At 38.9% G+C, this 27,977-nt stretch overlaps 1 protein-coding gene across 2 annotated transcripts; it reads left to right on the top strand.

The window, feature by feature from the left end:
- rai14 (retinoic acid induced 14) lies at window positions 1–27,977 on the top strand. Of its 2 annotated transcripts, none has more exons than XM_079486207.1 (18): window positions 1–296; window positions 953–1,024; window positions 11,211–11,341; window positions 14,054–14,142; window positions 14,240–14,304; window positions 15,972–16,029; window positions 17,352–17,422; window positions 21,216–21,322; window positions 21,655–21,842; window positions 22,186–22,211; window positions 22,598–22,684; window positions 22,816–22,899; window positions 23,151–23,274; window positions 23,762–23,859; window positions 24,025–25,476; window positions 25,557–25,709; window positions 26,267–26,332; window positions 26,411–27,977. In XM_079486207.1, the coding sequence occupies exons 2-18, from the start codon at window positions 989–991 to the stop codon at window positions 26,486–26,488; spliced, it is 2,913 nt and encodes a 970-aa protein (XP_079342333.1). In that variant the 5' UTR covers window positions 1–296; window positions 953–988; the 3' UTR covers window positions 26,489–27,977. The 2 variants fall into 2 exon arrangements, with proteins under 2 accessions (XP_079342333.1, XP_079342332.1); XM_079486206.1 differs by having other exon boundaries at window positions 23,151–23,270; window positions 23,758–23,859.

Consider the following 27,977-nt stretch of genomic DNA (forward strand, 5'->3'; position numbering starts at 1 on the left):
ACAGTCAACTCGGTGGTCACGAGGACACATGGTCGGTGACGTCACTTGATATGCCCGGGGAACAATCCGAGGAGGCAGCGCGAGCTGTGCTTGAATGCCATGGATCTTGTCGGTGAAAAACATTGCTCCTGTTTCCTCCCCGCGAGCCGCTCGCATCTGCTGCTGTTTTTTTGTGACGTTTAAGAGTCCAAATGACACCAAACGCTTTATGAATCACTTAACATCACTCGGAAAAGTGTGTTAGCGACAATCCCCCGAGGTCTGTTTGTCCGTGCGGCTTAACTTTTGCAAAGTGGGTAAGTGTAGAATGCTGAGCTTCTCCCTTGTGTTTTTGTTTTACAGTTTTAACACGGTTTCATTTCAACTAGGAAACGCGCACGTTGAGCCGTATGATGTCTAGTCAGTTTGATTTTTTCTGAATAAAGTGTCATTTCGCGACAGTGCTATGTCAGTGTTGTTTACGATCATCATTCCCATCAGTTATAGCTGGACACAATGTTGCTATTGTTCCTCAGTGAAGCGCGCGGTCTGTCCTGTTTGCTTTTCTTATCTTGTTGGGGGCTTAGAGCCTCTCTGTATACTCCATATAAACATTTCACTTTCCCGCGGAGACTCCCTGAGAGGCTCCAACAATACCAGTAACTCCAGTTTCTGTGTATTTTTGGATCTCAAAGGGTGTCTGGACTCCTGACATCCCCTCCAACATTTTGTGCAGCCGTAAAACACGTAATGACTCTGTAAAAAAATCGCACAGTAGTCTAGAGATCAAATTCAAATACACTAAATAGTTATAACAGTGCCACTGTAACTTGACCCACCTCTGTGTTTAGCCTCCAAACATGTGGTCCTAGTTTTGCCATTAATAACAGTGCGGTGCTTATTCTTAGTTTCCTCTGTATTAGGGGATAGTTTGGAATGTATGTTTGACTGACCCAAGTGTGATTTTGTTCAGGCTTTTCGGGGTCAGCTGAATTCTGAATGGACTAATATGAAGAGCCTGAAGGCAAAGTTTAGGAAGAGTGATGTAAGTACTAATTTAATTTGACCTACTGTCCTTTCAGGGATGTAGAAATGTTGGTTTTAAGAATTTTTTGTTCTTAACATTCGTATCACAATAATACTTCAGTATTATTTGGATACAGTCTTATAGGAATGCCACCGAACGTATGATTTCTTTGGATCATCGGAAAATGAGGTGCATGTGAATGTTTCTGAATAAACAGTGCGCGAATGAGTCACAATTGTCTGTAACTTAAGTTTTGCGACTGTCTCATGACTGGGAGTACAATCTTAAAAGGGCAAATTTCCTGACTCTCAAATAAAGAAAAAAAAAACCCTCAGGAAGTCCCTTCCACCAAGTGTGATTCAGCACTCATTTCTAAACCTATAACCTAACATCATCGGTTCCAGTATGCAATATAAGAATGTGCTGGAATTAGACGTCATTGTGTGTAATTTCAAGTTTTGGCTTGCTTAATCACGGCTGCTTGGGTTGAGTCAGCGGATAACTATTATTGTTATTATTAATACATTTTTTTGTGATCATCAAACCACAGCATAAGCACACTGTTTTATACCTTCTGCCAGCCTTTGGTCACTGTGGCATTTTGAACATTCGCACAGAATGTTGTTGATAGCAAACCATAGCCACATTCACAGCTCACAATGTTGAATTTTCTCCTTGTATGGAGGCTACATCACACTTTGCTGTTTTTTTGTGTTCATAAATGGTGGGTGCTGCTTGCATAACCATTTGGTTGCCTGGAAACAATACTTTGTCATAGCGTTTTGATTTCTTTATAAAACTTAGCTAATGCTTGGCTGTTACTAGTATCCATCTGCACTTTTCTCTGTTTCATTCTTCATTTAGGAAGAATGAACTGGCATTGAACTTTGTTTTGCGGTTGTTCAACTAATTGACTCGTTTGTTTAGTTGTTCAGTTTGTTTGTTTGATTATTTGGTATTTTGCTTTTTAAACACGCAACTCGAAACACCCTTTGTCTCTGTTTATTTTTGATTCTTTGCTCTGCTCTCGACTGCCTTTTATTATCGCTTCTGCCTGCAGTTTCACTTGGAAGTTAACCCATATCCTCACCAATCAAAAGTCTTGTTTCAGTGCCTTGCCATAAAGGGTGTTTTATGCAAAGAGTTAATCCGAGAACAAGAAACACAAAATAACCTCTCGATTCTATTTTAGGTTTTTTGTGTCAGTCCAAAACTCTACAGGAATTTTCATGTAAGGCCAGACTTTCATTCTTGAGCAAAACAGGAGATCAGAGCTGCCAGGATAAATACTTGTATAAGACTAGCTGATTGCAGAGTTCTTGTTATAGTGACGTTATTCCACCACCAATAAATGTGTTTGTGACCCCATTTGTAGCCAAAACATGCCAGTGCATAACAAAGAGAGCGATATTGTGCTGCTATTAATATTACATGTTGGCATTTGTGGTATGTTCATGAGTACCATAAAACCATTTTTTAGTCTCTTGTTCAGGACAGCATGAGATTCCACTCCTTATGTGTAAGTTACTTGTAGAACAGCTTAGTGCAGACCAGGTGCATTTTATCTTAGTTGGACAACTATTTGACTTCTATCATCCACTTCAAAGGAGCAAGAATAAATGGTTTGTGCGAACAAACCAATTGGAGACACATCTAATTTTGTAATGTTGACATGATGAGAACTGTCTTTTATCTGCTCATGAACTCACTTGAGAGTTGTACAAATGTTTGTGCAGGGTCTGCTTAAGTCATTGAGGAAACATTTGGAAAACCTGCACTCAGTTTGTTTTATGTGTTCCTTACATAAGTAAATAAATTACTAGTGTCATTACAGCCCAACCTGTTACTTCACTAGTTTACCTCTAATAAAGTTTTTTTCCCAGGTCTTTTAATCAGTATTACATCATTATGTAATCTTGTCAATAGGGGTCCTTATTCTCTCTGCACCTAATTTAATTGCTACAAAAAATTAGAATACGAATGCAATGCAATTGAAATATCTATGTTTGGTGACATTATTGGCTCAATGCAATTTTTGTTTGCACGTTGCATTCTTATTAATTGTGCATTCATTGTCCTTTATTTGTTTACTGTTTTATCTAGTTTTTCTGATTTGTACATTACTATTTGCAGGAAGTAGATTTACATTTACATTTAGTCATTTAGCAGACTTAGTCATTAAGGCTATGTCTGGGCCTGATATAACGCCTAAACTGAATGTTAATGTTATTGTTTTTCTACTACCAAACATTTTGCCCCAAGAAAGTCAGATCAATGCAAGAGTCCTGCAAGTAGACTGGGTTTATCTCATCTGAAATGCAGTCATGTCCACGGCCCTTAATTAGTGTCCCCACTCCTGCCCTTTTTGTGCATTAATTGCAACTTTCAGCGGGATAAAACCCTCACTGAATTGATTTCATTCCTCACACAAACCTCGAGTCTGCAGAAAAACTCAATACCATCACAATGTTGTTAATGGTATTTTAGTTCACCTTAGGTCAGTTTATCTATTCTGGGAAAGAGTCGAGTTGTTGAGGGGGAGATATGGTCATCTGTATGGCGATAAGGCTAGCTGTGCTCTCGGTGCTTTGAAAACCTTGCAGGAATTACCTCATCAGTAAGATATGGCTGCCAGGGGATTTAGAAGCAGGGTCTCTGCCATGTGAGGGTAAAGCACACAAACTTTCTTTACACTGCGTAACCTCAAGTGGTAGAGGCTAATGTCTCCTGTGCAATATTTATTTTGCGAATTGAATCTCAGTCTACGCTATTTCACAGACCCTATAGAACTGTTCACAGGCAGAAATGAAACTTCCCCCCCCCGCATCTAGCTGTTATCTGCTGGGCCATCGCAGACTGCCCTGATGCTAATTCCTTTTTATCCTTTGCCATAGTCCGACACCTATCATACATTCATTCAATACATATCAGTCGGCCCCTGCTTAATTTTCAAACCTTAAAGGTCCAGTGTGTGAAATTTAGCAGCATCTTGTGGTGAGGTTGCGAATTGCATTCAACGGCCCCTCCCTTTCTGTGCTAAGCCGGTTAACACAGAACTAAGATGTCGTCACATTTTCTCTTCTTTGCTGAAGGAAATAAACTACTTATGAAACATGCTCTCTAGACCAGTTTGTCTGTTTAGGGCTACTGTAGAAACAACATGGCGAATTCTGTGTAAGGGGACCCGTGGTCTATGTAGATGGAAGTGGCTCATTGTAAGGTAATAAGACCACAAAGCTTCATTATGTAAGATCTGAAGACATTGTTTTATAAATTATATTGCATTTCTGTCAATTGATCCTCAAAAAAGAAATCCACATGGGTCTTAGAAGGGAGTGGATCATGGTCTGCCCTGACCATGGGTAACTGTCCAATACCCTTTCCAAAAGGAGATTGCTTTATAAATTGGCAGTGTCCTTGGTTGTGCCAGAAATCGAAAACCTCAAAATAATTACTAAAGATTATTATTTCCATTTTTTTTCTAAACCTAGTCATTGTCTATTGATTAAAATCTCATCTGACGAGCAATTGACCCGATACAGTTTTACAAACCCTCTGCGTACCCTCAAATGTTTACAGCTATCATTCATTCTGTACCAATCTGAATTAAGCAGATAACCCCAGAAAATACCCCGGACAACCAATCAGAGGGAATCTGGCAGCAGTGTAGTAAAGCGGATGAGAATGGGTACAGCAGGTATATGTACTAAGAAGAGCGTTTCTGAGCCTAGACCCAGCTGCCCAGCTCTAAGAGATTAGATTAGATTAGATTCAACTTTATTGTCATTACACATATACAAGTACAGTGTAGCGAATTGTAGTTTATGTCTAACCAGAAGTGCAGTTAGCAAGTGCAGGATATACAGTTAGAATAAATACAGAATACAATATGAGAGAATATAAACAGTGGGCATGGACTATACAAATATTTTGCAGTAGGAATGTTCTATGAAAATATGACAGTAGTTATATACTATGAACAATATATACAGATGGCTATATACTATGAACATTAATGTACATGTGGCTATGAACAGATAATAATTTAGACAAAAATAGTGCAAGTGATTTAGGTATGCATAAATTATTGACATTGGCTATTAAATTTGCAGTGCAATAGGTGAGTTAATGCAGTTGTTGAAGTTAATGCAGTTATTAAAGTTACGGTGGAGTATACGAGTTAATGCAGTTAATAGTTTGCAGTCCAGAAGATGAGTTAATGCAGTTTATAGGTTACAGAGCAGTAGATTAGTTAATGCAGTTATTGAAGTTACAGTGCAATAGATGAGTAGATGCAGTTAATAGTTACCGTGCAGTAGATTAGTTAATGCAGTTATTGAAGTTACCGTGCAATAGATGAGTAGATGCAGTTAATAGAATTACAGTGCAGTAGATAGGTTAGTACAGTTATGGAAGTGGTCCATTAGTGCAAATGAGCATTCAGTTAAATATTCCTGGTGTGCAAGTGAGCAGTATAGAGTGCAAATGATGCTTTGTGTGTCTAAACAGTCCGGTAGAGCAGATACATGGAGTACTGGTGTGTACAGTTCAGTCATGCATGCAGCCCTGTAGTGCAATGTAAACAATGTTATAGCAGCATTGGAGTTAAAGGTAAGAGAGGTAGTGGAATCAGTGGGGGGCAGAGTTCAATAATGAAACAGCTCTGGGAAAAAAGCTGTTTCTTAGTCTGCTGGTTCTTATCCGGAGGCACCGGAAGCGCCTACCGGAAGGCAGGAGGTGAGAGGAGTCCTTGAGAATGCTGCGAGCTCGACGCAAACAGCGTTTCTTCTGGATGTCCTCAATGGCAGAAAGTGTAGTCCCTGTGGTGCGCTGTCCTGTTTCTCCAGAACAGTTCCCGTACCAGACTGTGACACAGTTGGTCAGGATGCTCTCTATCGTGCAGCGACAGAAGTTCACCAGGATAGTTGAAGCGGTTGGTTCTTCTTCAGTGTCCTCAGAAAGAAGAGACGCTGGTGAGCCTTCTTGACCAGGCATGAGGTGTTGGTGGTCCAGGACAGGTCCTCCGAAATGTGAGTCCCCAGGAACTTAAAACTGGAAACACGTTCAACAGCAATCCCATTAATGTGGATGGGGTCGTGTGTGCCTTCTTTCGCCTTCCTGAAGTCCACGATGAGCTCCTTTGTCTTGGAGGTGTTAAGGAGCAGGTTGTTGTCGGTGCACCATGTGGCCTGGTGCCGGACCTCATCCCTGTATGCAGTCTCATCGTTGTTGCTGATGAGACCAATCACTGTTGTATCGTCTGCAAACTTGATGAAGGAGTTAGATCCGTACACAGGCCTGCAGTCGAGTGTGAAAAGGGAGTAAAGAAAGGAATGCTAGCTCAAACACACCCCTCCGCTTAACCTACGGGCTCATGTAGACATCCATTCTGATTTATGCAGTACATGCTTTTGAATAAAACAACTGTTCCACTGTCATTTCATTTGTATTACTCATGATATAAAGCGCAGTGTTCTGTATCACCTCAGTGACAGACACCTGCTACGAGGCAACGGTCTGTGCATAAATTGGGAAAGCAGTTACAGAATACTGTACATCAAACACATCTGCCTTCCTAAACTGGTGCACTCAGGGGATTAAGTACCACTCTAAGATGCTGATGTCAGATAAGTATTTGTGTTGATTGCTATCTAGACTTTATCCATCTTTATGTGATGTTTTTCAAAAATACATGCGTGTTTCTCGATTGACCTTGCTTGGTCAATGCTCATTTTACACCCTGACAAAAGAGAAATTTGCTTTTCAAGTTCAAGAGCGTAAAAGGTCTGAAGTTAGTTTAAACTGTTTCATACAGTAGATCTATTTCATGTATTATTCATTTGCAGACCTCTATGTCATGTGCTTCTTACCTTTTTATTTTTAAATCTATTAAAAAACTATTGTAAACTACACGGGAATGCGTTAAACAGTTTCAGCTGCAAGTTAGTTGAAAAGATGCATTGTTTTGAGACAAGGGTCATATGGTTGGTATTATAAGGTCCTGGAAGTCATAACTGCACAATTATTTCCCAGAGCCACAGATACTCAGCCCCTCATATTACTCAGGTCCACTAAATTTGGGGCTTAGACCACATCTCTCTGATTTACTGAGAGGTTAATCCACATATGGTCTCCAGGTCCAACAATTTGTAGATGAAAAGCTGTTGCTCAGAGATTTGGACTTCTAAATTTTAAACACCATTAAGACATTTCTACACAATTTAACAATTGACCACAAAAATATTTTGTGCTCCAAATTAAGTATTTTGTTATATATATTGAGTTACAGAGTATACATTTAGAGAGTGGGGGCTGGGGAATGATTCAACAAGCATATTTGAAGCATATCTGTGAAAAATGTGACAAAACCCCAAATGTAAGAGAACAGCGGAGTGGCTTTAACAGCTGTTGTTTGTCTACCGAAACCATGGACATGAGTCTGAACTGAGGATTTTCTCAAGTTACACATCTCTCAAACCCCCTCCATGGATCCGAGCTGTGCTTTCAGACCGTACGAATGGCAAAACACTAAATGGATATCCAGATCCTCCTATTTCAAGCTTAAGGTCTTCCCTATTCACTGTGGTTTTATTAATATGCCACATGTCTGAAAATCCAATAATGAGATTAAGAGGGAGATTATGTCTTTAGTGTACTTTCACCCTCCTGAACTAGCTGTTAGAGGCCAATTGGATGGACAAATATAAAATAAAACCAATGGTCAAATGTTGGGTCGCGTCAAAAGTATAAAAATGTTTACACGGTACCATGTTACTCATTACATTATTCATTAAGTTTCAAAATAAACAGATTTTTTTTCTCCGCTTTAATTAAAAGCGTTGAGGAATATCTAATAATTATTGTGTATTCACATGCATCAGTGTTGATGTTCAAATGTTAATTTTACCACTTCTACTTGAATCACATGCAGATTTTAGAATTGGTTTTATTCAGTCATGTTCTTATCTCACTGCTTTGTCATAATGATAAATAGTGTTGTGCAAAGATTTGAATGTTTTTTTAACACAGGAATGTTATTTTCCAAGAATTGACCATTCACTTGTAATATGTCATCTCAGGAATTCGAGAAAGAGAAGCCGAGCAAATTTTTGTGGTGCAACTGAGTGTAATGGCTCAAAGGCTGAACACTGTTTGAGCCAAGTGTGAACAGAGACGCAATGATAAGGGGTCATAGTCCAGTCTGTTCTCAAGGTGCGCTGCCACTGCTTTTGAATTTAAGGAGCCATTAGTTTGAAAGACAAGCATTCTGCCGGCTAATTCATATGAGCGAATGTGGTACTTGAATATTTGATCCATTTGGCTTATGTACAGAAACAGGCGATGTAAAGCTATTATCACAAAATCTGTTTTTGTTTAGCACATTTGGCACACTTCTTGTACATGACAAAATCCAATATAAGGCCTCATATGTTTGATGTAGCAGTGGGGCCAAAATACTGAAAATACTGTCCATAATATTTAACGCAGTCACGACTTGGCAACATGCCTACATTGTCATGCCATTTGCGAAGGAAGAAAATGATCCGATGCTTACTGGTGGGAGGTATAGTAGTGTACTGTATAATCACTTAATGACAAAATGATTAAACATCAATTAAATGGATTATCTATTGATTTTCAACCTTTGAAAGATTAAAATTGTCATGTTTTCTCCATGCACTACTGGCCAAAGGATCATTTAACAGAAAAATGTATTGTGATCTTAAAAATCTATGTTTACAGTAAATGTTTAAATAATCTTTAGAGAAAATAATCGGAACACAATCTTTTCATCAAAAGTGTAATTTTTTAATGCACAACTTCAATGTAACAATAATTCAATAAGCAGCCAGTTCAAGTCTCCCAGGTATCCAAATATAACATAGTTTGATTTATTTGTACTTTCTTTCATATTTAATAAGTTTTATTTTTGTATCTTTTCTATTATTTTAGAACTAGAAAAAAATATTTTAATAAAGAGTAAGACCCTAAATCTTTGGGGGCGGTTTCCCAGACAGATATTATTTTAAAACAGGAATAGTCCTTAGTTAAATTAGAATATTTAAGTAGTTTTTAAAAACATACTTTACAAAACAACATTACTTGTGGGCATCTTGTGACAAAACAATCACACGGATATATTTTTAGAAATGTCAGTGCAAATTGGTTTCGATTAAGACACCTCTAATGTTTAAATTAGTCTGGGACTAGGCTTAAACCCTGTCCGGGAAACCGAAACCTTGATCTTTTAGTGTGTTTATGGTCAGATAACACAAGTTTAAATTAAAACCGTTTGATGTAAACCACTTGTTTTGTTTCCAGCCCTAAGTATTGCTTGAGATAGAAGATCAGATAGAAGTTACATGTTTTAACTGAATAATGGGTGGGAGGAAGTGTTTGTGCCATGCGTCCATGTTCTCCAGTGGTTATTTTGTCCTAGAGGCCCTTTTGAGATAATGTTAAGTGTTTCCTGTTTGTGCAAAGGCCCACCATGTCAAAAAGGAAATCTCTGGGCTTTTGCTATAAATGTGTAAAGTTACTTTTGGTTTCTTTATAAGATTTTATTTAGGTTTTGACATGGTTTCAATGTACCAGTCATATAAAAAAGCTATGTTTGGCTGATAATGATCATTAAAATGTGAACCATTTAAAATGAAGCTGATGTCTAATGAGTGTAAACATTATTAAACTTTGAAATTGTTATCGTGTCTGTTTTAGATAAGCGTTCGGTAATCCAAATGAACTACTATAACTTTAAATGAACTCAGGTGTTTCTGGGACTGTTTTAAGAGCATAGCAATAACTTTTGGCATGCTTGTTAAAATAGCTGTGTGTGCATGCAATCTTAGTATTCTACCGTAGAGCAAAATGAGATTATGACCTGGATTTAGTCTCTGTCTCTGACATTAGAGGGAATGTTGTAGAGCCATATAGATTTTACAAACTTGTCTGTGTTGAAATGCAGTATCAATCAATGAGAATTACAGAACATTGCCGGTAAGGATGTTTGAGTGCCCAGCATATTGCTTGAAAACCAAATTCTATCTTTTGTTTCATGGGTTGACTTTATATAGTATCAGTAAATTGCAGATAGTAGGCCAAAGTCAAACAGTTCCCAAAAATAGTGTTTGGCTTACTGTGGGTTGTGTAGTATTACACTGGATTTTAAAAATAGTGACACACTGACAGTGGCCTTTGCGTTTTGCCGGCTGACCTCAGCTTGCTACCCCAGTGCTTTTAGTCACATACTAGATTTAGAGCAGTGGAACTATTGGTTTTCTCAAATTGATTTCTTGAATTTATAGAAGTCTTCAATCACGAGTGCTTTGGATCCAGTTTTTTTGTCATTCACATTTACAAGGACACTTTCCAAGGTTTTCCTTGGGGTTAGCTTTGTTTGTAACGGTGAATAAGCCCTTATAAGGAAACTATTTCACCAGCTCCTTTATTGCATGTGAGGTACAAAAGAATTGGTCACTGGTGAGACGATTCATGCCACAGGCATTTTATTCCCTCAGGATGCTTGTAAAATTTAACTTCTTTCTTCATACGCTGATTTTGATCACAATGATTTGGTTCTTTCGCAGATTTGTGCGTCAACGTGGGAAAGACGAAAAAGTATTATTTAAGTACATAATATTTACCATGTCAGAAATTATGGTCAGATTTCTCCCTATCCAGTGGCTTGTCGTGTCATTGCATCATATTTCATTTTCATTTCAAGTTTGCAGGGTGAATTTATTTCTTTTTTTACTCCTTTGCAAGTTGTATATTGAGTCTGTTGCAGTGATTTCATCTGCATCACTCCCGTCTCCTTTCTCTTCTCTTTCATTTTTCCCAAGACCTCGCAATTTAAGTTCTTTGACTTTACTCAATTCTTAAAGCTTGTGAACACGGGTTGAAGGCATTCAAGGCTCCATTATGTTTGGCTAACAAGAGGAGAATGTTGCAACCATGAACCTGATATAGCTGCCCCTATTTTAAAACAAAAAACAATTGGATTTTTGCCTATTATGGACGGAAGGGATATTTTATATTCTAGATATAATTGCTGGGCTGAAATCCCAAGATCTCACATGCTCTTGTATGAGTTATACAGTTATTGTGCCCATACATGACGTTTATCTTATTTATGAAGTTTCAAAAGTCTTGCATTTTTCTAACTGGTATTCAAGAATTACTTAGTATTTTTTTCCTCTTTAAGGTCCATGAATGGAACAAGAATGACGAGCGTCTCCTCAGTGCAGTGGAGCATGGGGAGACCGACAAAGTCACTTCCCTCCTGTCAAAGAAAGGAGCCTGTCCCACCAAGCTTGACAATGAAGGCAAATCTGCGTGAGTACTAGGAACTCTGTACTTCAGAAATGGTTATGATTACACACTCGCTTTCATATTGATCTAAACACACAAGTCAGAATTAATTTCCTCTTTTTTTATCAATCAATACATTCGAATGCTTTCATTTGTTTATGTTCATCCAGTTTAAACATTTTTGCATTTAGCACAAGCTTTTCCCCAAAGCAGCTTATGATGCATTTAGGGTACATTTAATTGGTTTGTGAGATCCCTGTTATTCAAACCTATGACCTTGGCATTGCTAGTGCCACAGTCTACCAGTAGAGTTGGAACCAAGTGCAGTGCATGTTTTTTTACCTAAACACTTAAGCCCCAAACTGATGTTTGATGTTCTTTGTGTTGGTATGATGTTTGCTTAGAAAATGTAGAATGTGTGCCTAATTATGTTTTAGTGTTTCAGACCACTTTCGGTTCGGAGGGGTTTCTTTGTCTTGGCAGAGATGAATAGGATTCGTTTTTTATTGCAGGTCCCAAACCTCAATAATTACAGAAAAAATATACATGTTGTAAAAACGTAGTGAACAGATTTTGTGAGAATACCAGGAGGGTTTCATTTGCTCTTTTGTTGCTTTGAGTTTTTAAACGTTAAAACCTTAACGCAATGTACTTAACACTATAGTTTTTACATTCTATATGTAAGGGATGCTTGCTCATTCAGATCTCACTGTTTCAATTCAATGGGTATCGTGTGCAATTGTCAGGGTCTCTTTGTATGCTTGGACGTTGAAAGTTGTTTAAGAAGGGTTTTTAGGTCTGCTAAATAGTTGCTGGGGCATTGCAAGGCGGTTGCTTGCTTTTACGCTGGGGTCCATCATTTAGTAACCATGAGATTTGTTTGCTTGTTTTGTTTTCTGCCTGGTGAAAATTAAAAGAATAGCACACTTCTGCTTCAAAATTTGAGTTGTTACATTTATGTCTATGAAGGTTCAAGTTTAATAGTCGTTTTGATCTTTAATGCTAGTTGTGAACAAAAGAAAGGGTCTTCCACAGGGACGATACTGGAAAGGATCCCCCAAGTAATTTTTGACATCAAAATTAAATTTGTTTGAGAAATTCGGCATCACACAAAAATGCAATATTAAAGGGATAGTTCACCCAAAAATGTAAATTGGGTCTTTCATTTACTCACCCTGAGGTTGTTCCAAACCTGTAAAAATTGGTTTTGTTCTCCTTAACCCAAAGGAAGAGATTTGGAAGACTGTCAGTGAGCAAACAGACCACCAAAATACTATGGGAGTCAATGGGGGATGAGATCTGTTTGGTTACAGACATTCTTAAAAAAAAATGATAACAGAATTTAAATTTTTGGGTGAACTATCCCTCTAAGGTAATAATAATGATAAAACTTGTACAAAAGTATGTATTAAGTAAAGCTAATGTTATGTAATATTAACATTACATGGCTTTCCATACAAATAATGATAATTTATATATATTTGGACAATGTAGTCATACATAAAACCATTTGTAGGGTAATATTGCTGCTGTCCTCCAAAATGTATTATTTTTTTGCCATAATCATTATTATTACTCGCCCTTTATGTTTGTCTCTTAGTTTTGCAAATATCTAACCAACAAAAAGTATTAAAAAGTGCTTGTCAACTTTGAAAACCCAGTATGCAATCATTGAAAGAGCTCAGTGATTTTTTCCTTTCATAAAAAACTGCAAAGGTTTCAGAAGGTAAGCAATGATCATTGTTATAGGCCAGACTTTAATTGTAAACAGTATGTATCCAGCTTTTAAAAAAGCTTTAAAAGGTCACTATTGCCTTAGCTATCATAACTAAATAAAACACATTTTCACAACCCTGCACCACACCAACAATGACGAACAAACAGGAACATTCCCATGAGCACCCAAGTAGAGATGATTCAATAAATAAGCTCCAGTCAATGAAGAGAGATGAGCTTGACTATGTAAATACTGAACTCAGACTCCACTGACCTTGATGTGTCTCCAGCATTCTGCATCAGGATGACTTGTTTGGAAATGCTCTCATAGGCTCACAATAAATCCTTATCTGCTCATTTATGAGGAGTTCATTGTACTGAAGTGCTTGTTCTCCAGAGCAACCCCAAGCCAGAGAGGCACATACAGAACACAGAAGCTTGCTGTATTTGCCAAAGCTTATGTGATGTGGTGATCATATGCTTCGGTGGTTGTGTTACTTGCCTTCGGAAGTGTTGTGAGAGCATGCTTGATCATATTAACTACACAAGTATTTTTTATTTAGAGTTAGTTTAGATCCCCATCTACAACCCAGATGACTCTTATTTCGAGAAACACGAATTGAATATTATAATTGGGTGCCCTGAGGTCAGTAATGTTTCCTTTTAACAAGGAATGTTTATATATTCATAGGTCTGAAAGTATTGGCAGCTCGGTTCTTGCTTTGTTTGGGTCATTGCACAGAATGAAAAAGCAATACTAATCTAGTGTAACTTATTCACATCCGTGTGCTTTACAGTTGCCTTGGGACAAACAGCCCTATATGCAGAGTGTGGGATTGACCTGCATTTTAAACCAAAGTGCACCCTTAAAGCCATTTACTACGAGACATGCTAACAAGTTTATACATGAAAGAAAGAACAGACCAAATGCGAGTCATGTTACTGCTATGCAATGTAAACTGATACTTTTCACAAAGTGAAACTAAGTGTTCACCACCGTTTTTCTCCTTTGCCTCTCAGTCTACACGTAGCGGCCGCTCGAGGTCAGGCTGAGTGCCTTGCGGTGATTCTTGCTCATGGGGCTGACGTTTCTTTGCTGGATGCTTCAGGTTTGTTAGAACAAAAGCAATTTGGTAAACACATTGTCTTACATTACGTCAGTGACTTGAAATTAATGCAACTCATGTTTTCCTCTCTTCACTTTAGGGTTTACTGCTTTACACCTTGCTGCCAAAAACAACCATCCTGAGTGTGCCAAGAAGTTGATTCAGGTAATGTGTTTCAGGCTGATTATGTTTCATGGACTTAGATTTCTCAAAATTAGAGACCAGCATACACTGGTTGTCTTCACGTAGATGGATTGGATGTTAATGAAAGCGACGTCCGTGTGCATTGCTACGTCATGCGTGCCAAATAAACAAGGAGAGCAGATTTTTCATAAACCAGCAATCACACAGCCTCCCTCTGAGCTTGGGGAGTGTTTCATGTTTGAATATCTGTTTAGGCAGGTCGGATCGTTTGAAGGCTCCCCTGGGTCTTCTGATGTACCCGTTACCTCCTGCAGCCTTTCATTGGCTGTTGTGGGTCGTTCGTGCATGGCTTTATCCGATTTGAGTAAAACCTGTCCTGCACAGATGTTGCAGATATATCTACAATCTGCAAGCTCTGCAAGTAAAGGGGTGTCAATTGGTGTTTGGCCCAATGGCACTCGTAGTTCTTAAAGTTCAGCAGTCATAAAGTGGCCTCGAAAGCATTTCATTTAAAAAATCAATTCAATGGACAACCAGCGACTTCCGGCGACACGAGCAAACAGTGGCCGTTGGCGACAGGAATTGAGTTTAGATTCACTCCACTTAATGCAAATGATGAGCGACTTTTGAGAGCGACTACCAATTGGGGGAAAGTAGCGTAGCTCACGTCATCCATCTCTTGTCAGTTACTGTAGAGTTTGTTTATAAATGTTACAAGAGCAACCAAAGCTAGGAACGCCTTCCAACAACCTCGTATCAAGAGACTAGCGACACCTTGCGACAGAGTTGCTGGTGGTATGAACACACAGTAAAGCACACTTGGAAACATTTGAAAATTGTTACATTACATAAAAAAGTATCAAACCTAGTGGCATCTGCAAACAAATGACGTTAGAGCTGCTTTCATTCATAAATTGACTGTAGCGTTCAATATTATCTTTGGGATGGCATTGAGGATGTCTCCATCTCCAACAAATATTTTCCATATATATTCTGCTTTATACAGCCAGGTGGTGAATTATTTTGCCGTTTTCCCCTGGAGATCATGTGAGACAAAAGAACTGTTCTGCTAATGAAAGGCAAAGACATTAGCAATTCTGTTGAATCCAGCTGTCATAAACTGAACCGCCTTGCTTGACTTCCCAAACAAAACAATTATTCGCATATCTTCAATGCCTGGGGATGCTACCGAAATGTTTGATACTTTCCAGGCAAATTTTGGCTGTAGAACACATTTAATGGCTAGTTATTCAGGAAATAACATGCCAGTTATTAAGGGAATTAACAGGATATGTGGAAGCTTGTAACAATAGCATTGTGAACTTGAAAGGTTAATTACAGGCAGCCAATATCACAGTTAATAGGATGTCCACACTGAGTATATTTTAAGGTCTGATTGGTTGCAGTGGTCAGTTTTAATACATTACACCTCTCCTCTGATAATGCCTCTCAAATAAATGCCTTGTGCCTTTACATCTTTGAACACCGGCCTGACGCGGTGTTAAATGTTTAATAGTAGTGAGCATCCATCATTAAACTGCTCTGTGCAAAGTCAATCTGTTTTGATTGAAAGGTTGCAATTGGTGTCAGTGAGCCTCCTTGGGGTGGAACATGTCAGATTAGTCTTGGAAGAGGCTTGGATTGGATAATGTCTTTGAAACAATACTCTACTGTGCTTTTCTCTTAAGAGTAAGTGTGCGCTGGATGCTGTGGACAGTTTAGGGAGGACGGCTCTTCATCATGCAGGTGAGAGTTCACAACTTCCTTCTTTCATGAAAGTGTAATGGACATTCACCAATGGCTTGACTCTGCTGTCTTAAAGACGTTCATCCAAATATTTTGCATGACATTGTCTGGTTCTCTCATATAACACAAAAAATGTTTTCACCTGATCTACATAAATGACTGGATTGGGCCTTATTCACTACAGAGAGTAAAGAAGCCAGAAGTGTTAGAGCGACCATGTTGGTACAGTATGCCCAACCGGCAGAAGGCATCCCTACTCTGTTTGCAGCTTCAGTTATTCGTTTTTTACGATATATGATAAATAGGCAAATTAATCGTTACGTCTGATGTTTGTCGCAATGCTTGTTTTTTTCTGCGTAAGATAAAAAATAAGTTTTATCCTTAAATCTCATATCAACCTAAATTAATTGAATGTTTGGGTGTACAAGTATGCATATTGGCTTCAACATTTTTATGATGTGCTCAGTTCTTTCAAATGTAAATAAACTGTTCAATATTTTCTTTATAATAAAAATGAAAGGAAATTAGGGCTATCCATGTCAAAAATTCGTAAAACTGAGTAAATTATGACAGTTCTCCTATCTATTCTTATAAAGACTTATTTAACTGTCTACTAAGATGTTTGAGCACAAAGGACATCTTAGGCTTTATCTTTGGTGTGCCTGTTTTATTTCTCCGCTCTATTTTGCTTTAAATACACCACTTATAAGCGTTTGTTTTGATTTGTGTCTCCATGCTAATGTTCTCTCCCAAAAATTAACCCCACGACTCTTCAGGCGCTTCTCCACTTTCGCAGAACGACCCATTATTGTGGGCAGTTTCACAAAAGGGTAGAGAGGGTATGATGTTTTATTTATGAAGTGCCTTTCGTTCAGAAAATTGCTCTCTAGCATGCCCATTTCTCTCTCTGTAGAAATATTGAGGTATGAAAAAAGCGACAGCGTGCCTGCTGATAATTCACTCTTTTGCCAGCTGTTTGGGCTTTTTGCACTTCAGCATTGAACCGGAGTGGGAAGGTCAAGCACCGCGAAGAAGCTTTCAACCACCTGCAGGTCAAAAGTCTGCTGGCAGGATATCAATTATCCCTCCCGTGAAAAGCACGAACCAAAATAAAGTATTTATGCCCATTCACAACTGCGAAGAATTGCTTCCGTTGTTGGCTGAGAATAAACTTTTCTGCTCTCTGTGGGGAAAACTTGAACAATGTACAGAGTAATTTGTCTTTAAGAAGTTTGTCAGTCCAGCTGTTTTCTTGTTTGAGTCTCTGCGGGGACGACCGCCTGCTTCTTATTATCTGCTCTGTCTTTCTCTCCCTCTCGTAGCTGCCAGCGGAAACGCAGCGATAGTTCAACTTCTGTGCGAGCAAAAGTGTCACGTCAATCTAAAGGACTCGGTATGTATGAGTCTAAGATTTCAGTTAAATGAACTCTGCTGTGAAAATGTCTTCTGGCCTTTCTAATCTCTCCCTGCATCTCAAAGCTGCCTGTGGTCTACCTCAAACATGACAAGAACACTGCTTCTCTTTGACTCTGCTCTCTTGGGTTTGAGTCTGTGTTTAGCTGCATTTTAGAAAAACCCATTGGGACATTTGAGGTCAGCATGACTGGGAGATTGCGTGGTTGCATTTGACTTCATTTTCTTTTGGTTCTATGTTGTACTTTTATTCTTACAAGGGTTTCACAGTGTTGTTTTCAAAATACCTTCTGTCTGAGAAGGTGCATTGTGGTGTTACATGAATTTCTTTATATACTTTCTAAAACTCAGGGTCAATACAAGGAAAAGCAATCATAAAGTAAAACAAAACAAACATGTAAACAAAAGTACATTAAAATCATTAAGGAAAACATATCAGGATCGGAATTTCACTTACAGCAAAAGAAAAATGATACAGAAACACCAAAATACAGAACGTTTTTCCCCATTGCACTGAATCTGAATTTATTCTACATCAAATTCATTCTACGTCTACATTCTGAGAATATCCAAAAGCTGATAACATCTAATCATATATTCAACATTGGATGTTTGGAGCCTTCCCCGTGGTGCCTATTTTAATTCAGAAAATAAGCTGTGATTACTCGCCACTATCTTTTAATAGTTGTGTTTACTGTTATGACCAGTAGAGCTTTTCCCAGAGATTAGCCTGACTATGGTGACAGTTAAAAGCTCAATGATGCAACTGTAGAGAAACATTTAATGCCAATGAATGCATCAAATGGTAGTGTTCTGTCAGGAGAGATGACTGCAAGATGAACTAAACTGTCTTGATTGGTTCGTGAGTGTGAGTGCACACACACACACACACACACAATATCAGTGTATTACACAGAACAGCTTTCGCAGCCGATGCTTAAGTCAGGGAAGCTGTTATTTGACTGTTGGTTATCCATTTTTTTTACAATGCTGTATTTTGTCAGTTAAAAAGTACAGTGTTTTCCAATAAGAGCATGCATTTTAAAGTTAGACTTTTTATGTCAATTCCACTATTGTATAAATTACACAATATTTACATCAGAAGAAACTGTAATTAATTATACATTGTAATATCATGGTTATAAAGGTCCCAACAGCACAAGAAATAAATAATGCAACAGAACTTTTACTTCACAATCTTAACCAATGTGGCTACAGCTGTACTAGATACATGTTCTATGTGATGATTTCATTCATTCTTTACATTTTCCATTGACATTTTTTTATTGTCGTAATGTATGCAACCCCAGTAAAACTTTTCAGTTCTGAAGCTGTAAATTACTCTGAAGCAGAGGGTCTGTGTGGGAGGCATCATGGCCTCAAGCTGTGGCTCTCTCATTTAGTCAGCCATGACTGAAGGGCTTCAGCAGAGAGAGAGAGAGAGAGACTGAGTCAGAGTAGATGTGAATAAGAGACTGCTCTGCTCTCACTCGCTGATCATCCACTGTCGTCATCCTCAAAGGCAAGCTTAGCACATTCATGCCCGATGACTCGCGCCCACTCAAACCATTGCGTTGAACGCCTAGTGCGTACTTCCCTCTTAAACGTATAATGTGACCTCCAGCGCACTAATCAAGCTTACCTTCTCGCTCACGAGACACTGAGACTAATCTTTAATAATATTAAGCGTGTCCAAGCTTTGTTGTTTTTGTTCACTTTAAGTCTCATCTTGAAATTGCTTCATCCACCCACAGTATAGCCAGATTGAAGAATCGAACATTTTTACTTGCGCTCTTGTCCACAGATGTATTTTTAATAATGCAACCATAATGTGTAGTTCAGATGTAATGTTTTTTAACGCAAAATAAAATGGTTCATTAGCAAATACAATGTGTTTCGTGTTAACACTGATTTATAGTCTGCATTACGTAACAAAACTTTGCTGCTGAAGTTTCAAGCATTTCAAAGTTTGTAATGATTGTAAAAACCCTTTGGGTTAATGTGTATAAGGAAACTTTCTCTGCAGAAGCCTTGTTTTGTGTTTATCTGTGTTTATCATTTATTTTAATTGTATTTTTTTATTAAAACCTGTTGTCTGGGTAAGTTAAATGATGTGTACTTGGTACTTGTAGGAAGTCATCTTAGTCCCTGCATGTGAAATTATTTATTAAGAATTTAAATGGTCCTGTGTGTAATATTTAGGACTGTGAGGGAGGGTATGCACGTGTCGTTACTTTCCCACGCCGGAACGCTCCCGCTAAAATGGCAAAATGAATGGTTGCAATATGAGCATGGCTTGTTTTACCACTCAAGGGAGCGTGTCCTGGTGCATGTTAAGGCATGTTCACCTGGGAAAGGGATTCAATGATACCCTCTATTGACAGAAATGCAAAATGATAAACATAACTATGTCTTATAACACTTTATAACATGAAGCGTTATATTTTTATTACCTTAGAGTGAGCTATTTCTATCTACGTTCCGCGGGTCCCCTTACATGGAATTCGCCATGTTGTTTCTACAGTAGCTCTAAATGACCTAACAGCTCTGCAGAACGCATTTTGTAAATACCCTTCGGCAAAAGCGTGACCACATGTATGTCTTATGTCAGCTGCCGTAGTTCTTTGAAACGGAGGGAGGAGTGAGCCGTTGGTTTTCAACCTCAACACTAGACGCCACTAAAATCTCTACATTGCTCCTTTAAATAACAGTGGTGTTAAATAATATTTTTCCCGCTAAATAATAGATGCATTAGAATGCTTTTAAAAGCGGTCAGAACATGATGTTAATGAGCAACCATTGGAAAATCTAACAACAGTTTCCCCCCTAAACCTTCTTTTAGTTTAAAGCATTCTCTAACATGTTTGACTGAAAACGTCTTAAATGCTTGCTTGTTAAATGTAATCTAGCCTTGCTTCTTGAACGCTTGCCAGTGTAGAAAACAGCCTTTTATTGTGCTTAATCAAGACTGTCTTGTGCTTTATGCCATCTGGGCTGAAATGCTCTCCTGGACTGCATGGATCTTGAATCTTCTACATACTGTATGTGTCAAACTAGCCCACACGATGGAAGATCTTGAATATTTGAGATGTGTAACAAAGTCTCGGTTTCCTCGCACCTCGCAGGGAAAAACCACATCATGTTGTGAACTCACACCGCAAGTCTAAATCTGCTCCTCCAGCTGAAAACACTGAAATAAATCTTTTTGAACGTTTTTCAGGAGTAGCTGTTATGTCAATGGAGCTGTCAATGTATCTTTTATTGTTCGTTTAAATTCTCGAGAGAATCAAAAAATTATTTCTGTTGTACAGAATCAAGCTTTAATTGTCAGGTAGAAGCTTAAATTCAACCCTGTCTTGGGTAAATGCGTCTTTGATAACGTGTCAGTTTCTCTTTTACTGAAATAATTGGCAGATACGTCGGTGACCTCCGGGGTCGCTGCAGGCGGTGAACGCTGAGCTCTACCTCTTTCATTTGGAAGATTGTTGCTTTAAGTTTGCCAAATGAAAAGTGAAAAAAGAGGGCAAACGAGTTGGACATCTGGACATTAACATAATTTAGAGTTCAGCACCTCAGGTTATGCTTCTGTTGTGATTGGCTGCCTAAAGCTGTGGTACATTTGCTGATAACCCCAGTGGCTGTAATGTTCTGCCGATTGATGCCAATTCTGTCTAATGTACTTTCTATTAGTTTTGCCGAAGTAAAGCTTCTTAATATGCAAATGGTGGCATTTATGGGCAAGCATCATTGACTCAAAGGTCTTTTTCATTTAGGATGGTGCCACACCTCTGCTTTTGTCGGCAAAACACTCAGACGCAGAGGTTTGTCGGTGCTTGGTCAACTGGGGCACTGATGTCAACGCGAGCGATAGGAACGACAGGTATGGCTCTGATCATCCGTCATACTTTTGATACTGCTGAGCAGAAACGTTTTTAGATTCAAACTTTACACTGTACCCTTGATATCATAAAGTGTGGCGTATAAAACTTAAATTCAAACGTTTGCACACTTTAGCTCCATAAGAAGAAAAATATATATAGGCCCACCTTGATGTTAAGAACCACATCGATCTTTGGATGTTTTAGATCTTTGAATGTCTGATAAAGGTTCATATGGCTCAAAAGACCACCAAGGTGGGACTTTTATATAGCAGTAGTGTGACTAAAGTGCATCTGAAGACAGAAAATAAATGACAAGGTGTTACCTGTGCAGAACTGCGGTGATGTTGGCGAGTGAGAGCAGCTGTCCGGTTGCCGTAGAGTTGCTTGTGCAAAGCGGAGCTGACCTAAACATGGTGGACTCGCTGGGTCATGATGTGCTGTACTACGCTAAACTGTCAGGAAGCAGCGAGGTTCGAAACACCCTCGAAGCGGCCCTTCACAGACAGCAACCGGAATCAGGTAATCTCAAATGAACTCAATTTAGCTTCGGTGATAATCAAGATCTAGTTGTAAACACCATGTCAATATGCTTTTACTTAAACTGTCAAACTGTTCTTGTGTTCAGGTTTCAGTTTATTGGCTCAGCATTGCCATCTAGTGTTAGTGTAGAGATGCCACTTGCTTGTATATGTAAAGCAAGTGAAGGGACTTAAAAAGAAAATGTAATATTTCTGATGCGTTTGGGAAATAAAAAAGGAAATGAAAGATAAGGAATATTAGCACCAACTAATGACATGTCATTTTAATTTTTTCATACCGCCACTCCATGTTTTCCCTCTTTTGTTTATCTTTATATACGCAGATAAGAATTCAGCGAGAACCCCTCAGGTAAGCGAGTTTCTTTCATCTTTTTCCCCTCAGACCACGTTGGGTTTCCTAATTTTCTGATTGAAAATCCCGAAACCTGCAAAGGATTTTTAGTAGATGCTTAAGATTCACAGTTTAACAGAATGCATGGTTCACTAGTTACAGCTGCTGTAGTTTCCCTTCTGAGGCAAGCAAAAATGTCTTTGTTTATCCTCACATTTGATACGAATTCCCACAATGCAATTGTAGAAACAAGCACTGGCACGTGCCTCACCTTGTAGTGATCAAATCTGCTTTTCTCAAACTAAATATACACAGAGTTTATTTCACTAACCACTGAAACACTGCTTCGTCTTCCTCTCTCCCTCTCTCTTTTATTCCTATCTTTATCACAAACACAATCTCAGTGTGGTCAAATGGCTATGTTAAATGAGGACAGAAGCTCCACCCCCAAAAAGAGAAAAGCACCTCCTCCTCCCATTAGCCCAATCCAGGTAATAACATGCAGTGATGAAATTGTGATGATCATTGACTGTAAACAAATAGATGCATTTACCCATATGCAAATTACTATTTACTTACTCGAGTGTCTAGACTTTTAACGCTGTACTTTGATGTTTTTCAGTCAGCTGTCTCTCCACCTTATTTTACTCCATCTCAAACTCCTCTTTCAAGTAAAAGTGATTCATCCAGCAGGTTCAATTACAAGGTAGAGTATTGATGAATCTGAGAAATGGAAGTACCAATAAAAATATGTATAAATTAAAAATAACTTAAACTCAATGTATTTGCATAGTGCAGTACAAAACATATTAGCTGTGTTTTAAAAAAAAGCTCTACAACTAAGTTCAGAAATCCTGTCTAGGTAGGCTGAATGCTAGGTTTTGAAACAACTTGCCGTGTTATATGTCTGGAGCATTATTCAATGACCCGATCGTTGTTTACTTCCTGTTTGTTAAGGAGGAGGAGCTAAAGAGTTCTACACTGAAAGAGGAGATTGAAAAACTGCACGAGGAAAAGAGCATGCTGCTCGAAACCATTGAAGATCTGAAGCAGATTGTGGAGCAGACTGAGCCCAAGGCAAGTACAGCACAGCCCTTTAATATTCCTTCATGTGGCAGCCACTTTGATCTTCAGACACTTGCTCTCTGGAACCCATTTTAACAGCTGCATATTAACTGGTCCTGGTCAGGTGAAGGGCCTCGCTTAAGGGGACACGAAAGCAGACCTCTCATCCACACCACCCGTCTTGGTCTTGATTGCTCGGATCAAGGCGGTTTTGTTTAAGTTTGCTCATCGTGTTTGCAATTCAACCGATGACTCAAACCTGTGGGTCTTTTTTATGTGACCTTACAGAGTCTTATGTAAGCTTCGAAAACCTCAAAGACTGCGTTTTGTGTTCGGTAATGATGTACTTCAAACAAGCACTTATGTTTGGGAAATTTTGTGGCGGCAAACATGGTTTCTCTCTGTGTAGTAACAAATCACAAGGAATCAGTGAGTGTATACGGGCTAATAAAACAAGGTTATAAAAAAATTATCCTGTTTTACTTCTGTTTTGAAACAGACAGAGCACAAAGGGAAAGCAGATGTAATGTTGATTGCAGCCCTCCAGGCAAAGATACACTCTCTCTCCTTGGAAAACCAGCAGCTCGCCCAAATAATAAAGGTAATTTCACTTTTTCAAATTGTAAATTAATGATGTTTCTGTTCCACTTCTTATCCCAGCAAAATTTGCAGAATCAACTATAAGCCAATTGGGGCTAGTCTACCACCTTAAAAGTATCAAATTGAATGAATTTTTCTCTTGAACATGAACTTTTCGAATGAGTAGAAACGTCCACCTCCTCAAGGAGAGGAAGGCCAGGGAGGATCCCGTCCAAACAGCATTGAATCCAATGCCTCATACCACTCCACCCGTGCCGATTTTGATCTCTCCAGCGACATGCATTTCCACAGAGGTGATGATGAGAATCTCTCCGAGGTTCCTGCTTTGGACATCAGCGGATCATCGCTCGGGCACGAGGTGGAGGAGACTGTGAAGATGTGCTCGGATGAAGAAATTATGCTGCTACGTGATGCACTGGAGAACCTACAGGCCAAACTGCTGGAGTCCAGAAGGGAGAACCGTTGCCTTCAGGCCAGGGTCAACGCTGACTCTCCGACAGAAAGAACTGGGAGTGGGGAGGAAGACAATGTGGTGCAGAAGTTTCAGTATCTGAAAAGCTGCCTGGAGCAAGAGGTGAAGGACCTGAAGGTTAAGTTGCTCAAGGCACAGGAGGAGCAAAAGCGAGATGCTTGTTTGATAAAGGATCTTCAGGCTCAGATCCAGAGAAGTCCTCTATCTGAGGATGAACGTCTTGAAATGAAGAACACCCACAATACTTTGGTGGAAAACATTAACCAGGAGAAGGCTCTGTTGATTGAAAAGTACAAGGAATCTCAGGAGGAGATCAAGATGCTCCAGGAAGCTCTTCGAGGCACCGTGCCCGTCGAGGCTGCCGCCAAGGACTTTGAGGAGATGAAGGCAGAGCTTGGTGAGATTATCGATGGGCTGCAGAGGCGGCTTTTGGAGCTCTCAAAATCATACAGCGAGGCCAAAAGTGAGCTCAGCTCTGCCCGCATCCAGCTGCAGGCTAAATCTTCAGAACACAAGCCTGATGTGGTCACTAAGGAGGAGCATGAGCGGAAAATCCAAGAGCTGACATTCAAAATGAAGGACGTGCAGAACATCTCGAAGGACACAGAGGTCAAGCTTCAAGCTGCATTTGGAGAAATTGCTTGGCTTAAAGAAAATGCTGAAAAACAGGCGCAGTCGACCGTAGCCATCACGGACCACACCCAGGTTGTGGCGTCCCTGGGGAACGCCATCAAGAACCTGGAGGCTGAGGTTGAAGTTCTTCAACAGCAACTAGCCCAGAAGACCTTACAAGTGGAAGCGTTGCAGAATATACCGACAGTGGAGAACAATGTCACTCCGGATACAATCTCCCGACTGGAATATGAGCAGATAAGAGAGAAGCTGGAGTGTGAGATAAGTGACCTCAGCCACCTTTTAAAGGATGCTCTAAGGAAACAAGATGAGATGGCTCTGGAGGTGACCACAGCTTGGCAGAAGGTGAAGGACGGCAGGAATGAGAGAGAAGCAGCGCAGGAGCTAGCTGTTAGCAGGGAAAAGGAATGCAGCATGTTGAACGGCAGGTACAGGGAGGCACAAGACATCATTGTTCAGATGAAGAAGCAGGTGGAGAATCATGTGATCTCGGAGAGAGACAAAAATAAAAAGGTGATGCTTCGCTCACTAACACCACAGTCTCTTGAATCGATATGTATTTGTTATATTAACAATTCTTTAATACTTTATAGATTGATGAGCTTTCAAAGGAGGTTGTCAAGTTGAAGGAAGCTCTGAACAGCCTTTCACAGCTGTCATACACCACTAGCACCCCTAAGAGACAACAGAACCAGCAGGTGGATTCACTCCACCAGCAGATCAAACAATTGCAATATCAACTTGCTGTACGTTACAGCCTTGTTTTCCTCTCTGTCGTTAATTTTCTATAGGAATGCATGAAAATTAAAGGTCCAATGTGTAATTTTTTTGAGTATCTGTTGACAGAAATTGTATTTAATATAAATAACTTTGTCAGAGGGGTATAAAGACCCTATGTTATATAACCTTAGACTGAGGTATTTCTATCTACATACACCTACAGTACATGGAATTCTACAGTAGCCCTAAACGGAGAAACTGCTCTACAGAGAAAATTTCGTGAATACATTATCTCCTTTGGCTATGAAGCGAAAAAGTGACGACATCTTAGTCCCGTGTCAGCAGTTACAGTTCGCAACCCCACCACTAGATGCCGCTAAATGTTATACACTGGTCCTTTAAAAGTTTCTCATAAAACACAAAATGTGTAAAAACGTAGTTATGTAACTATTAATCTCTATTCAAGATAGCAGCGTCTTCTACAGCTCTGCTGTCTACTGTAGTTATATTTTTGTATTTTGCATTTTATGCAAATTATGCTGCAACAAAGCACTTTCAGCATATTAACTTTTTTTCATAATAGGAGTCAAAGAAACGTCACCATGAAGTCATCTCGGTCTATCGCATGCATCTTCTCTATGCTGTCCAGGTCTGTATTTATTTCCAATGAGTTTTTTTACAGTGCATTTCTGAACGGCACTTATGAACTTAAATCTTTTCGTTTTAGGGTCAGATGGATGAAGATGTGCAAAAGGCTTTGAAACAGATACTTGTAATGTGCAAAATGCCAACAGAGGCCAAGTGAAGGATCCAATACTACAGTTGTCCCTGAGCTGCCTAAAAAATATATTTTCAAAATTACACATTTAGTGCAGTTGTACTTGACATTGGCGTTTTTCATGGTATTTTGGATGAATATGGTAAACTATCTCCTAGGTCCCCGCAGTGCCAGAAAAAGAAACACAATCTACAGTCAGCGACTTTTTGAAGTCTATTTTGAACCACTTTTATTTTTGTATTTTATAAAAAAGATGATAATCAGTATTTGATCTTGCTACAATGTAGTCAAAATGTTGTCCCATTGAGGAAGAATGCCAGTCAAAAATGCACAATTCACCCTTTTTTAATATATTTTCCTGCAAAGCAAATAATGACCATGCACCGATATCCAGTGTTTGCTTGAAATGCAGTATGAAATCTAAAAGTATCTGTGTTGGAATAGTTTTGAATTCTCCACTACTGTATTTCACAATTTGGGCTTTGACAAATGCCCATGTACACAGTGCACGTTCATTATATAGACTAGCAGTCGGCCTTTGTTGACAACAGCATTTACCTGCCATATCCAGGACACCTGCCGGGATTTGTCTGTGTGCCTCGCAACTCTTTCATAAGGCCCATGGTGACATTTTGAAGAACATGGCATTTAAAGCTGCACTACATTTCTTTTGCATTATGGTGGGATGAACAAGGTTGCTGCACTGTAGTAGTAAAATATTTTCCTTGTGAGGTTTGTATTTGCCTGAACATCCTTAATCAGTAGTGTTTTATGGTTATATAGTCATAGCATAATAAACACTTAGTGTACTTGGTGGTATTCTAAACAACACTTATGGATGGCAGGCAACACAGTGAGGGGTGAGTTCTACCCTAGCACTTCAGAGTAGTTGTGGTTTTGCAACAAATAAGAGTTGAACAAGATGGTGCTTTATTAAGTATTCAGTGCAAATTTAAATGTACTGAATTTGGATTAACACTAAGCCTTCTGAGTATTACAAAGTATTTAGTAGCACTTCAGTAACATGCTTATCACTTAGAGCATGAGTTTAGGCATGTAGTACAACATAGCTCATTATTCTTCTCTTATGTGTGAAGTTTATGGCTTTCTTATGTAGATAGTTAGATGCACACAGATGATTGATGAGTGGGTCGTATAAGAATAGAAAATACAGCCTATTTTTTCCTAAGTGCCAACACAAAAATAACAAAACATTGTTTTGGTCACAGTGCTTCACTAGAATAAAGAATTTACATCAAATACTTAAAAATGTCATGAGATGATAAATACAAAAAAAGAAACATGCTCCCCTGCCCATATTGCTCTGTTCGGGTTCACAAATGTCCAATATTGTTGCGGAATAGTATCTGTCCATCTCGAACTATGATTTGCATCAGCTCATAGTCAGATATTTCATTGGAGTGTTTTCTCTTATTGTTTGTTTCTATGTATTTGTTATGGAGTCAAAGAATGGCCAAGTATTTTTGCTTAGTAATTAAAGTTGTTATAAATTGGT

Source organism: Barbatula barbatula (genome assembly GCF_947034865.1).
Source record: "Barbatula barbatula genome assembly, chromosome: 22".
Classification (NCBI taxonomy): Eukaryota; Metazoa; Chordata; class Actinopteri; order Cypriniformes; family Nemacheilidae; genus Barbatula; species Barbatula barbatula.